We start from the raw sequence: 12,941 nt of genomic DNA on the forward strand, positions 1-12,941 counted from the left end.
GAATTTAGCATGTCCCCCATGGAAGATACAGAGGTTTTTACAGAGGAGCACATTATTAGACACATTAACATCCCCCCATATCCTCACCTCTCTAGCATGGGAGCACTAGGAACTGTTCCTGATTACAGATGTCACATGTTGAGTCACACTACAGCCTCACTGAGTTCCTGTGACAGACTCAGTGTGAAGCTTCTCTTCCTCCCCCCACTTCCCCCTCACACACTGCCTGTCTCATAGGATACTAAGGGGAAGACAGACAGGCTAAACATCCACTCACAGGACTGCAGCCAAGACAGGAGGATGGGCCGCGGCCCACCGGGACAATGCCCGGTCCTCCCAATGGCCAGTCCGGCCCTGTTGCCAGGTGAGCTGCAAAGCAGACACCGGCACACTCGCCTCCCGCCGTGCCGCATATCTTAATTGCGGACTAGAGAGTTGCGCGGGGACAGAAATCCAACCCGTCCCCGCCAAAGTCTCACCCGTCCCCGTGAGGAATCCCACCCGTCCCCGTGAGGAATCCCTCCGTCCCTACCCGTCCCCGCGAGGAATGTCCTCCGTCCCCGCCCGTCCCCGTGAGGAATCCCCTCCGTCCCCGCCCGTCCCTATAAACTTCAGAAATAGTTATTTCATTTAATTATGCTACTGAATTAAAGGCTCTGGTAGAAACCCATTTACAAATAAGCAAAAAGACTTTATTAATTTGGAAATATTAATTGGGAAGAATACACACTTTGTAAACAGGTTTCTACCAGAGCCTCTTTTGTTTATAAATTTTTATCAACACAACTAATATACTACTTTATCATGAAGCAAAAAAAAAGAAAAAAAGAAATAGAATTATTTTCCTACCTTTGTTGCCTGGTTTCTGCTTTCCTCATGTTCTCATTCAGTTCCTTCCATCCACTGTCTCTCTTCCTTCTGCGTCTTCCATTTGCTCTGTTACTGTGCCTCTCCCTTTCTCCCCCCTTCCAAATTGGTCTGGCACCCATCTTCTTCCCTCCGCTCCCCCCATAGTCTGGCATCTCTGTCTTCTTCCCTGCCAGTGTCTTCTCCCCACTCTCTCTTCCCCATTTCCTTTCAGCGTCCTTCTCCTCCCTATCTTCCCCATGTCCTGTCAGCGTCCTTCTCCCCCCTCTGTCTTCCCCATGGCCTTTCAGCGTCCTTCTCCACCCCCCGTCATCCCCATGGCCTTACAGCGTCCTTCTCCACCCCTTTGTCTTCCCCATGTGCTTTCAGCGTCCTTCTCCCCCCCGTCTTCCCCATGTCCTGTCAGCGTCCTTGTCCCCCTTCTGTCTTCCACAAATGCTTTCAGTGTCCTTCTCCCCCACCCCGTCTTCCCCATGGCCTTTCAGGGTCCTTCTCCACCCCTTTGTCTTCCCCAGTGCTTTCAGCGTCCTTCTCCCCCCTCCTTCTCTCCCGCCCCGGGTGCAGCACAGCCAGCCAGGTCCCCTTACTTTTGTGGGGCTTCCCCGACTGACAGACCGACAACAGCCCCGGTCTGACAAACCTCCCTGCCCTTAACCGCGAATCTAAATTTCCTTCTTACAGCTGCTATAAGAAGGTAATTTAGATTCGCGGTTAAGGGCAGGGAGGTTTGTCGGACCAGGGCTGTTGTCAGTGGGTCGGGTTAGCGCCACAAAAGTAAGGGGACCTGGCCGGCTGTGCTGCACATGGGGCGGGGCGGACCGCCCCCCCTCCCTTGGTAGCCACTCGAGCCGCGAGGCTACTCCTCCTTACCTATCCTGCCTGCAGCACAGAGCCGAACGGAAGTCTTCCCGACGTCAGCACTGACGTCGGAGTGAGGGAGGGCTTTGTTTAAGCCCTCCCTCCCCTCTGACGTCAGCGCTGACGTCGGAAGACTTCCGTTCGGCTCTGTGCTGCGAGCAGAGCAGGTAGGGAGAAAAGCCACGTGACTTAGTACATCCAGCCCCGCAAGAACCCGGAGTCCCCACGGGATCCCCGCGACCCTAGGGGGCGTCCTGTGCAGCTCTCTATTGCGGACCTTCCCGCGTGCCAGCTGCAAGGCCTTAGCGTGCCATAGGTTCGCCATCGCTGCCCTAGGGGCATCTCCAGGCCTATCTCATTAATAAATGTGGATGGAAAACTATTGGCTAAGATATTGGCTTTACGCTTGGCCAAGGCTCTCCCTCATATTATTGATATGCATCAAACAGGATTTGTTGTTAAAAGACATTCCTCTAATAATTCTAGATTAGCGTTACATATGTTAAATTTAACCAAAGATATGAAAGTTACGGCTTTTTTCTGTATCTTTGGATACAGAGAAAGCTTTTGATAGGGTTGAATGGAAATTTATGTATCAGGCTTTGGAATGGTTTGGTATAGGATCTGGATTCATACAAATGATTAAAACATTGTATAGCTCCCCTTTGGCAAGATTGAATATTAATAATAATTTATCTGAGCGGTTTAATTTGCAGAGGGGAGTTAGACAAGGCTGTCCTTTATCTCCTTTGTTGTTTGATGTTGTATTAGAACCCTTATTATTAGCTATTCATCAAGCAAAGGGGATAATGGGTATTCCTTATTCAGACTGGGAATATAAAGTTTCAGCATATGCAAATGATATTCTGCTTTATTTGAGGAATCCAGAAACTACTGTCCCATGTTTATTGGAACTGATTGATACTTTTGGAAAATTTTTCAGATATAAAATCAATTGGAGTAAGTCAGAACTTCTTCATTTAAATGTGCATTGTTCTAAAGGATTATTTGATTCTTTTCCATTTATATGGAAGGAGGAAGGCTTAAAATATTTAGGTATCATGATAAAAAATACTCTTGATGACACAGTAAAAGAGAATGAAAATCTTTTATTAAAAAGAGTTACAGAGTTATGTGAACAATGGAATCCTTTACACCTTTCTTGGTGGGGGAGAGTTCAAACAATTAAAATGATGATATTGTCTGTAGTTTGTTATCAAATGAGTATGATACCAGTTTTTTTTCATGGGTCCTTCTACAAAAAGCTTAATGGTATCCTTACAAAGTTTCTTTGGCTTGGTAAACATCCCAGAAATGCTTTAGTATCTCTTCAAAAGCCAATTGTGAAGGGTGGGAAAATTTTCCAAATTTTTATAGGTATCATCAAGCCTATATTATGCGTCAGGGTATGTATTGGATCCTCCCAGAACTTATTGATAATGCACTGATTGGTTATATTTAGAATGGCGTCTTGTTTCCTTTATATTTAGCTCATATTTTTAGTATTAAAATACCTAGAAGATATAAAGATAACAGAATTTTATCTGATACATGGAAAACATTGAGATACATTAGTAATTTAACATCTATTCCAATTAATAAATCAACAAATCAATCTTTATGGATAAACTCCAAGATTCAAATTAGCAGAAATAAAATTCTATGGAAGGGCTGGATTATTGCAGGCATACGAACTCTAAATGATGTTATTTCAGATGGTAAACTGCTTGATTTTTCACAGCTACAACATAGATTTGGTCTCAATAAATCACAAAGTTTTAAATGGTTGCAGCTGAAGCAGGCTATTCAGGTGGGGTTCCCTGAATGGAAAAATCTTAATAATCAATTTAGTCTAGAGTTCCTATGTTTTCAGGCAGACTTCCTGGGGCATCAAGCCGCATTGTGGTATAAATTAATATCTGGATATATAAATAAAAAGCCTAAAAACGGTCTAAGAGACATTTGGAGCATTGAGATTAAGCAGCAAATTTCTGCATCTCAATGGCCACGAATTTGATCTTGGAGAATGAGATGTACTGTGTCTGCATCTATGAGGCAAACTTGATTCTTTTTATTGCATAGAGCGTTTTGAACCCCAGTTCGTTTACAAAAGTTAGATTGCTCTAAATCTAATAGATGCTGGCATTGTAATCTCGAAGTAGGGACATTGGATCATTTAATTTTTTATTGTCCCTATATTATGGTATTTTGGAACTCAATTTGGACTCAAGTTAACTGTCTTCTAGAAAACCATGTTGCGTTATCTTATGACACCGTTCTGTTTGGTATATCTATGAGGAAAAAAAGTCAAATTTCATCGTATAATAACAAACTTTTGTTAATCATGACAGGGGTCGCCATTCAACATATTACCAATAATTGGAAAAACTATTCTAATCTTAATTATACATTTTGGTGGAACTCTTTAAGCCATATATGACGGAAAGAGCAATTGCTATGCAGAAAGGGACCTATAATAATTTTAAAAAGATCTGGGGGCCATTGGAAAAATTTTGTAATGAGTAGACATCACTTTCTATGGGAGATTATATTTACACAATGGAGGGTGGGGGTGGTATTAGTAGTATACATTATATTTTTAATTATTAATAGTGTACTATTTGTTGAGCTTTTGTTTAAATTACTTTAAGAAGGGTGGGAGGGAGGGGATATATGTTTTTGTTCTTGATGACATGGAAAAGATTTTCAAGTGTTTTATTGAAATTATAATGGATGTATTTCTGTGCACTTGTTGTATGATTTAAAATGAATAAAGAATTTCAAATGTAATTGCTTTCTCAGGCCACACAGTTCTTCCTATAAGCAAAAACAATAAATTTCACAAGATACCACTTACTTGAGAAAGAAAAGAGTCCTTAGAGAAATCCTCAATTAACTGCCTTCCCATTTAGTGGGGACAAAGATAATAAGCAATACTATCAAATTCTGGAATCCAAAACTGAGCTCTTTGGGGAGGATGGGATAGAAAATGAAATAAATAACTAAATAAATAAACGAGGTTCTGATTAGAGAATGAAACAGGGACAAATTTTTCCCCATCCCTGCGAGTTTTGTTGCTGTCCCTGTCCTTGCCCCATTCCTGTAAGCTCCATCTTAACTGCACAAGTCTCAAACACTTATAATTTTAAAGTGTTTGAGGCTTGTGCAGATGAGGACAGTGCTTGCAGGAATGGGGCAGGGGCAGGAAAAGAACTCGCCAGGATGGGAAAATGAGTTCTCGCGGGGACGAGGAAAAAATTGTCCCTGTGTCATTCTCTAGTTCCGATTTCAAAAAGTGTGCACACCAAGCACTAAAGCATGCGAAGGATATATAAATCTACTCACAGCAACAGTGATAGGTGCTGTTTCCGTTGGAGGCATGGAACTTTGGTATGATATCCTGCTATGCATAGAAGTTTGATCATAGGAAGAAGTTGTGGTGGATGATGTGGTTACAGAGCTAGTACTCTGGGATGAGCTTGATAGACTGGAAGAAGTGATAACTGAAGCAGCATAGACTGGCTCCTGCACAGTACTGGATACTGTCAAAGAGGTATTCAAGGGCTCACTAAAAGAAGGAAGACATATTATTGAAAGCTGTCTGTACATACTGAGGGCTGATTCTGCAAACTGGCGTCCCGATTGTAGGCAGCGGTAGGCGTCCTACTGCCTTCTGGCAGCCAGTTGGGACAGGAAGCCTACACTGTGGGCATTTGTCACAGGTTTAGAAAGATGTGTAGTAACACTTAAGATTGCCCAAGGCTGGCCGTGGTTTTGCCCGAAAGTGGCCATGGGTGAGTTTATGCATCCCTAGGCATCTCTCTAATGCTGCAACAGACATCTAAAATGTAAGCTCGCAAAATGCTGACCTATATTTCACTCCTAAAAGTAGATGCCGCCACCGGCTCAGCTGATTGCAGCAAGGGGATCCCCAATCAGCTGAGCAAGCAGGACTTCCCGAAGCAGCTTCGGGGAGTGCTGCAGGTGTGATCTGGTTGAGGGGGAATACCCCTGCTGAGATCAACTGAGATGGCAGCAGCAGAGGACCCCCCACAACACCCACATCAGTGCAGTGCCTAACACCCTGACAGCCCCTCACATCCAATCGGCAGGAGGTATGCCCACTCCCTTATTCCACTGACTCTGTCAATCCCCTGAACCCCCAACACCCCCCAAATCCCCCCCAGTACCTTAAGGGGAATGCCCACTCCCTCCTGCTGGCAGGCCCGCCTCTTCTAAAATGGTGGGTCTTCCGCTTCCCGGTGCATCCTGTGATGCACCAGGGAGGGGCCTAAGAACCTGCTTGGTCCAGATACCTAAGGTCCCTTCAATAGGATATGTATGTAGGGGAGGGGGGGTTTAGACAGGAGTGAGTGAGCAGTCCTCCTGCCTCATGGATGTGGGTGTTGAGGGGTCCTCTGTCACTGTCTGCTTAGCTGATCGTAGCAGGGATATTTTCCCCTCCAATTAGCTGAGCAGCAGCTTTGAGAAGCCCTGCTGGCTCAGCTGGTCATGGATTCCCTTGCTGCCATCAGCTGATGGCAAGGGATCCCTCAACAAAGATAGGTAGTTGAGCCACCTATATTTGTGATCTGGCAGGTGTGATTCTCTAACTGGCGCTGGTTACAGAATCGGGGGCGGGGGAGGAGGAGGTAATGCGTCTGTTCTTTAAGCCAAATGCATTTCTGTATAGGACACCGGTGTGTGATTCTCAGCCGCTTCTTACAAGGCTGCCGAGACTGGAGTCCTATACAGAATCAGCCCGAGTGCCCAAGTGGCTGAACTGTTTTGGAGTACGTCACATTGGAAGGGATATGTAGTAACGGTGACGTGACAAAAGCGCACGAGACTGCAGCACGCTGACAATTCGGCGCAAGACACCAGCGCACCACCTAAAAAGTGACTTTTAAAGAGCTCTGACGGGGGGTGTGGGGAGAACCCCCCCTTTACTTCAGACTGTTCGCGCTGCCGTTGGGGAGGGGGTGGGAGGATGGAACCCCCCACATTATAGAGAAAACTTAACTTTTTCCTAAAAAAGAAAAAAAAAAAAAAAAAAAAAAAAAAAATCGGGAAAAAGTTAAGTTTACTCTATAATGGAGGGTTCCAACCCCCCCCAAAGGCAGCACGAAGAATATGAAGTAAACTGGGGGGGGTTTCCCACTCACACCCCGCGTCTGAGCTCTTTAAAAGTCATTTTTTAGGCGGCGCGCTGGGGTCTTGCGCCGAATTGTCGGTGCTGCAATGTCGGCGCGCTGAAGTCTCGCACGCGAATGACTATGAGCCGTAGTAACATTTATTGACATAATTGCATGTCACTGTCTAAAAGCAAGGAATTTAATCTACAAAATTTCTTTTTGATGGCTCTAAAACTTTGCTGCAGCAGTATTACAGATGCACTAAACAGTGGTACTTACCATCTAGTGGGACTCACAATAAACTTTTAAATAATCTTTCTTACTTTAGTATTTTTAAATACTTAAGTGCACATAAGGTTCCTTATCTAATTGTCTACAAAAATATATGCACGAAAACTGCAAGGAAACAAATCAGGGAACGCTAAGTAGTATGCGACTGCGGGCATGTGGGGTTAAAGTACCAAAAAGGGCTGCCAAATAATAAGCAACTGGCGGCCCTGTCTAGTGTCCCAATCAGATAATTGCATACTTTCCATAGCCAAAAGTTGTAACATATGGGAACACCAATGACTAAAGGTAGAGCTCAGAGGCCCAATACAAAGAAAAAGTATTACCTTTATCTGTCTGCCCTTTTATTTATTTATTTACTTCTTTATTCATTTTTAAAAACTTACAATAAGTGTAACAGCATACAGAACATTTTAAACTCAGATACAACACTTAATATTCTGTTAAAATCCATATCAGAATTTACCACCCCCTCCCCCCTATTCAATAACAGTCTTTAAACTCAAGAAAACATATAATAATCCCCATCCCCATATTCCTTATCTTAATAAGAAGACCAAAATACCCCTCCCCCCACATTGGACATGCATATTTAAGGGGAAAAAATATTAAATCATTACAATATTTTGTTAATGGCTCCCAAATATCCTGAAATGTTCTAAAATTCCCCTGCTGTGTGGCTATTATCCTTTCCATTTTATTCTGTCTGCCCTTTTAAACAGCATAAGAATAGCCTTACTGGGTCAGACCAATGGTCCATCTAGCCCAGTAGCCCATCCTCATAGTGGCTAATCCAGGTCACTAATACTTGGCAAAAGTCCAAAAAGTAGCAACATTCCATGCTACCAATCCAGGGCAAGTAGTGGCTTCCCCCATGTCTCTCTCAAAAACAGACTATGAACTTTTCCTTCAGGAAATTGTCCAAACCTTTCTTAAAACCAGCTACGCTATCCACTCTTAACCAGCATTTGCGGATATTTGTTTACAGATTATTTAAATAGAAAAACAGTAAATATGGCAGATAAAAAGTTTGGACACCCTTTCAATGCCTTGTAATAACTACTTTATTAACAATTACAGCTTTTAAATATTTCTGGTAGGAAGCTAACAGTCTTTTTATTCTATCTTTTGGAATTTTTTACCCACTCACTGCTGAATTTTTTTGTTATAATATTCTTAGCTCTGTTTGCATATACTGCACATTTGAGAGCTTTCTGAAAATTTTCAAGAAAATAACGGTCAATCCAAAATCTTCATCTTTCTTTTCTGTATGTACTTCAGGGTTACACAGTAACCCATCCAGTTTGCCCAACAGTCACATTCGTTTCTGAAGCAATGTTAAACTAACAATTCAGTAATTATTCATTTTAGTTGCCAAGTTCCCTCTCCCCTGAGAGAGGCAAGACCTGTACTCTGACTATATGAATGTGGTAAAAATGTGCATTCTTGCTGCTGATCCATAGTGCTGCACATGGGACACAAGTCCACTATATCAGGCTCAAATATTTTAGACCTCTTTAAATATAAAGCACTAGAACAGTAACTAAAGAAAGTCTTAAAGCATTTGTTAAATATTCAGGCTAGCAGACCTCAGAAGCACCCTACTGTATGTCTATCATCTTCAAAGAACATACAGATCAATTGGCACCCATGGTCGTCATAGGCCTCTATAACATTTTTTTGGTTTTTTATATATATATAAGTATAAATATTTGAAATATCAAAAAGTACTCATCTTTCATCTACGCGGGTGGGGGTAGGCACTCCGACATAGACTATGTTTTGCCCCGAATGGGCTGTATCAAGGAAAATCCCCCTTATATCCAATGGCTCATGCTTCCCGCAATAGGCCTGAGGTAAAAATCTATTGCGGGAAGCATGAGCCGTTGGATATAAGGGGGATTTTCCTTGATACAGCCCATTCGGGGCGAAACATAGTCTATGTCGGAGTGCCTACCCCCACCCGCGTAGATGAAAGATGAGTACTTTTTGATACTTTTTGATATTTCAAATATTTATACTTATATATATAAAAAACCAAAAACATGTTATAGAGGCCTATGACGACCATGGGTGCCAATTGATCTGTATGTTCTTTGAAGATGATAGACATACAGTAGGGTGCTTCTGAGGTCTGCTAGCCTGAATATTTAACAAATGCTTTAAGACTTTCTTTAGTTACTGTTCTAGCACATGGGACACAAGCATCAGCCACACTGTCCCACCGCTGGGGTCGCTGTACAAGCTAACTCCAGCCTTTCTTGATCTGTCTCGTCACATACTGGACCTAGACCGTAGAAGTTCATCTGGCATTGGCTTCACTGCTGGGGCTTCCATTTAAGCACCACTCCTGCTCTTCATAAATGAAGTTATAGCTCCTCATCTGTAGAGTTTTGTGCCAATACTATCCTCTTTTTATTCAGGAATCCTTTGTGTCTATCCCACACATATTTGAACTCTGTCACTGTTTCTGCCTCTATCACCTCTCTAGGGAGGGCATTCCAAGTATCAACCACACTCTCCATGAAAAAGTATTTCCTAACATTCCTCCTGAGTCTACCACCCCACAATGAAAGTAGTGCATGCAAATAGATCTCATGCATATTCATTGGGGAAATCCTGAAAACCAGACTGGATTGCGTCCCTCGAGGACTGACATTTGACACCCCTGCTCTAGGGCAGTGGTTCCCAACCCTGTCCTGGAGGACCACCAGGTCAATCGGGTTTTCAGGCTAGCCCTAATGAATATGCAAGAGAGAGATTTTCATATAATGGAAGTGACAGGCATGCAAATCTGCTCCATGTATATTCATTAGGGCTATCCTGAAAACCTGATTGGCCTGGTGGTCCTCCAGGACAGGGTTGGGAACCACTGCTCTAGGGTATACATATTCAGGTATTCAAGACTTTTCTCACTACGTCTCTCAGCGCAATCCAGGTATCATTTTTGCTAACTTCCTCTGGACCACTTCAAATCTTCTTACATCTAGGACTGAACACAATATTCCAAGTGGGACCTCACCAATGATTTGTACAGGTAAGTCAGATGATGTACTATATCTAGATTTTTAAATTTAAATGAATTAATTCAGATATTCAAGCATTTTTTTTCCTATCTGTCTCAGTGGGCTCACAACCTATTTTCCAGAGAAAAGAAAATGGTAAAACCAGAGGACATAATTTGAGGTTGAGGGATGGTAGACTCAAGAGCAATGTAAGGAACTTCTTCTTTATGAAGAAGGTGGTGGATGCGTGGAATGTACTCCCAAGGGAGGTGGTGGAGAGGAAAATGGTGACAGAGTTCAAAAAAAGCGTGGGATGAACACAGAGGATCTCGAATCAGAAAAAATTAAGGCCAGTACTGGGCAGACTTGCATGGTCTATGTCCGTATATGGCTGTTTGGTTAAGGATGAGCTGAGGAGGGCTCCGATGGCTGAGATGGTTTAGATGGGTTGGAGTGAGCTTTGATGGAGTCTTCAGTAGATGGAACCTAAGCATAGAATCGGGCAGAGCTTTAGGTTCTGGACCAGCAATAGCTAAGAAGGAAAATATTAAGTCAGTAATTTAAAGAGTGGGTAGGGTTGGGCAGGCTGGATGGACCATTCAGATCTTTATCTGCCGTCATCTATTATGTTACTATGACCACAGTCTGTGATCATCTGGCACTGAATGGAGCTGCTTGGCACCCGTTGTCTTTTTGGGGCTGGCTCCCTACTGACCTGGAGCATGGAGGACTGCACTGAAGGGACTCTGAATCTTTTTAATTTTCCTCTTTTCTCTCTTTCTTCCCTTCTGCGTGTTGGCCTGGATGGTGCCAGCCCCTGTTGTGCAGCACCTTTAGCTTTCTGCTCTCCTATTGGGGATTGCGTGTATGGATTGTGTGAGTTAGGGCGCACTGTTTGGGAAGGAAGAGTGCGTGTTAGTATGGTTGGGCAAGATTTTTGCTTTTTTAGTCTCCTGTTTACCTCCTCGATGCTGTTGTCAGTGGGGGTACGTTGTGTTTAGCCTGTTGTGGCTGCTGTAGGAATGAATTGGGTTTAAAATTGCCTCTGTAGAGGGTGTATTGGTGCAGGGATTTTCTTTGGGGGAGGGTGAGAGAGGAGGAATAGGGGTGATGCTGAAGGATTTTCTGATGGTAGATTGAGCTGGGGAGGGTTGGTTTTCAAATGTGCATAGGACTTGGTAACCCATATGGTAAGGATTGGTCTGGGAGGTGCTGGCTGGGACGCCTATTGTGGCATTATTTTTTCTTTGTATTCCAGAGAGAGAATTCTGCTTCAACTTGTTGTGGACTTTAAATTAACATCATGGAATGTGGGGTGGCATACTCTCTCCAATCAAACATTCTAAAATTTTACAGCTGCTGAACCGCACTCAGACAACCATAGATTTTTTGCAGGAAACCATATTAACCTCAGCGGAGCACGCCAAGTTGTGTACATGGTGAGTGGGGTGCCATTTTGAGACCCCAGCTGTGCACAAGAAATGGGGGGAGGGTAGCGATCTTGATATGGAAAAGGATGCAACTAGAGACTCACCAGGTGGAATGGGGTCCCAATTGATGTTATGTCATTGTTTCTATTACTCTTAATGGTAAACCTTTACTCATCTGTAACATCTATGTGCCTAACAATCCAAGCAACAGGCTCTTTAGGCATTTAAGTAATCAGCTTTTGGCCTTTAGGGAGGTACCCATGCTTTTGGGAGGGGATTTTAATGAAGTTCCAGACCCCTTACTGGACCGCTTATCCGCGGTGGGTAGAGAGACATTTAAGACAATTACGGGACCTTCTCTGCTCTCTACCACTTTAAACATGGTGGTTGTGTGGCGATTGCTGCACCCTTTTGAACGGGACTATTCCTATCTCTCCTGGGCACATGACACCCTTTCTAGCATAGACTTTATTTTGATGATCTGCTAGTTGCTCCAGGAGGTGAGGGGGTGGAGATATCGGATCATGCTTGGGTGCTGGGGGGCTCCTAGGGGAGGGCGGAGTAATTGGAGATTTCCTTGCTATTTATATAGAGACACACGATTTCAGGAGTACCTTCTTAAGAAATGGAAAGAATATCAATACCGCGATGATCCTATCCTTTACTGGGAGGCGACGAAAGCAGTATTAAGGGGGACATCTTAGTTTATGTAGCTCACCAGAAGCGGGCGAGGCGTAATGAAATCTCACATTTAGAACAGAGGGTAACTAGTTTGTGGAAGCGGTTTGGCATTTCTGGGATGTTGCACCTTAAAGTGCCATTGCTAGAGGCGCAGTAAGCGTTAAATAAGCTATCAAGAAGCTTTAAAAGCCTCAGCTTACTATAAATTTCAACTGTACCGTTTTGCCAATAAAAGCAGCCGCCCTCTGGCACAGTTGGACAACCCTAGGGCAGAGCAGACGGGCATTATTACCACGTTACGAAGATTCTCAAGGGATATTACATCATAAAAGTAAGAACATTTGTAAAATAATGGGCCAATTTTTAGGGCCCTTGTATACTTCTCCTGAACCTGATGGCTTTGATGAAGCTGTTTATCTGGACAGTTTGGATTTGCCAAGACTGAATAACAAGGAACATATTTCCCTGGAGATGCCTATCTCCTCTGATGAAGTTGATTGGGCTATTCGGAGTGGGCCTTTGGGGAAGGCACCTGGCCCCAATAGACCGTGAGCTGAGTTTTATAAACTGCTCATGAAGGAGATTGTCCCTCTGCTTGCAGAGACTTTTAATCTCAGAGTAGCAAAGGGTTTCCTACCCAGACATCTCAATATAACACAGTAGTGCTGCTCGACTCG

The 12,941-nt window shown here is 43.5% G+C and overlaps 1 protein-coding gene across 11 annotated transcripts in view; it reads right to left on the reverse strand.

Annotated features, from left to right (window-relative positions):
* Nucleotides 1-12,941, reverse strand: part of UBAP2 (ubiquitin associated protein 2) — a 553,760-nt gene that overhangs the window by 235,780 nt on the left and 305,039 nt on the right. For all 11 annotated transcript variants that reach the window (XR_004538612.1, XM_033935342.1, XM_033935354.1 and 8 more), the window contains one exon: nt 5,071-5,293. Coding sequence is in view for 10 of the 11 variants with exons in the window: in XM_033935342.1 (XP_033791233.1) it covers nt 5,071-5,293 (223 nt within the window). In the remaining variant the exon portion in view is untranslated. The remainder of the gene's footprint in view (nt 1-5,070; nt 5,294-12,941) is intronic.

This window comes from Geotrypetes seraphini, chromosome 1 (assembly GCF_902459505.1).
Source record: "Geotrypetes seraphini chromosome 1, aGeoSer1.1, whole genome shotgun sequence".
Classification (NCBI taxonomy): Eukaryota; Metazoa; Chordata; class Amphibia; order Gymnophiona; family Dermophiidae; genus Geotrypetes; species Geotrypetes seraphini.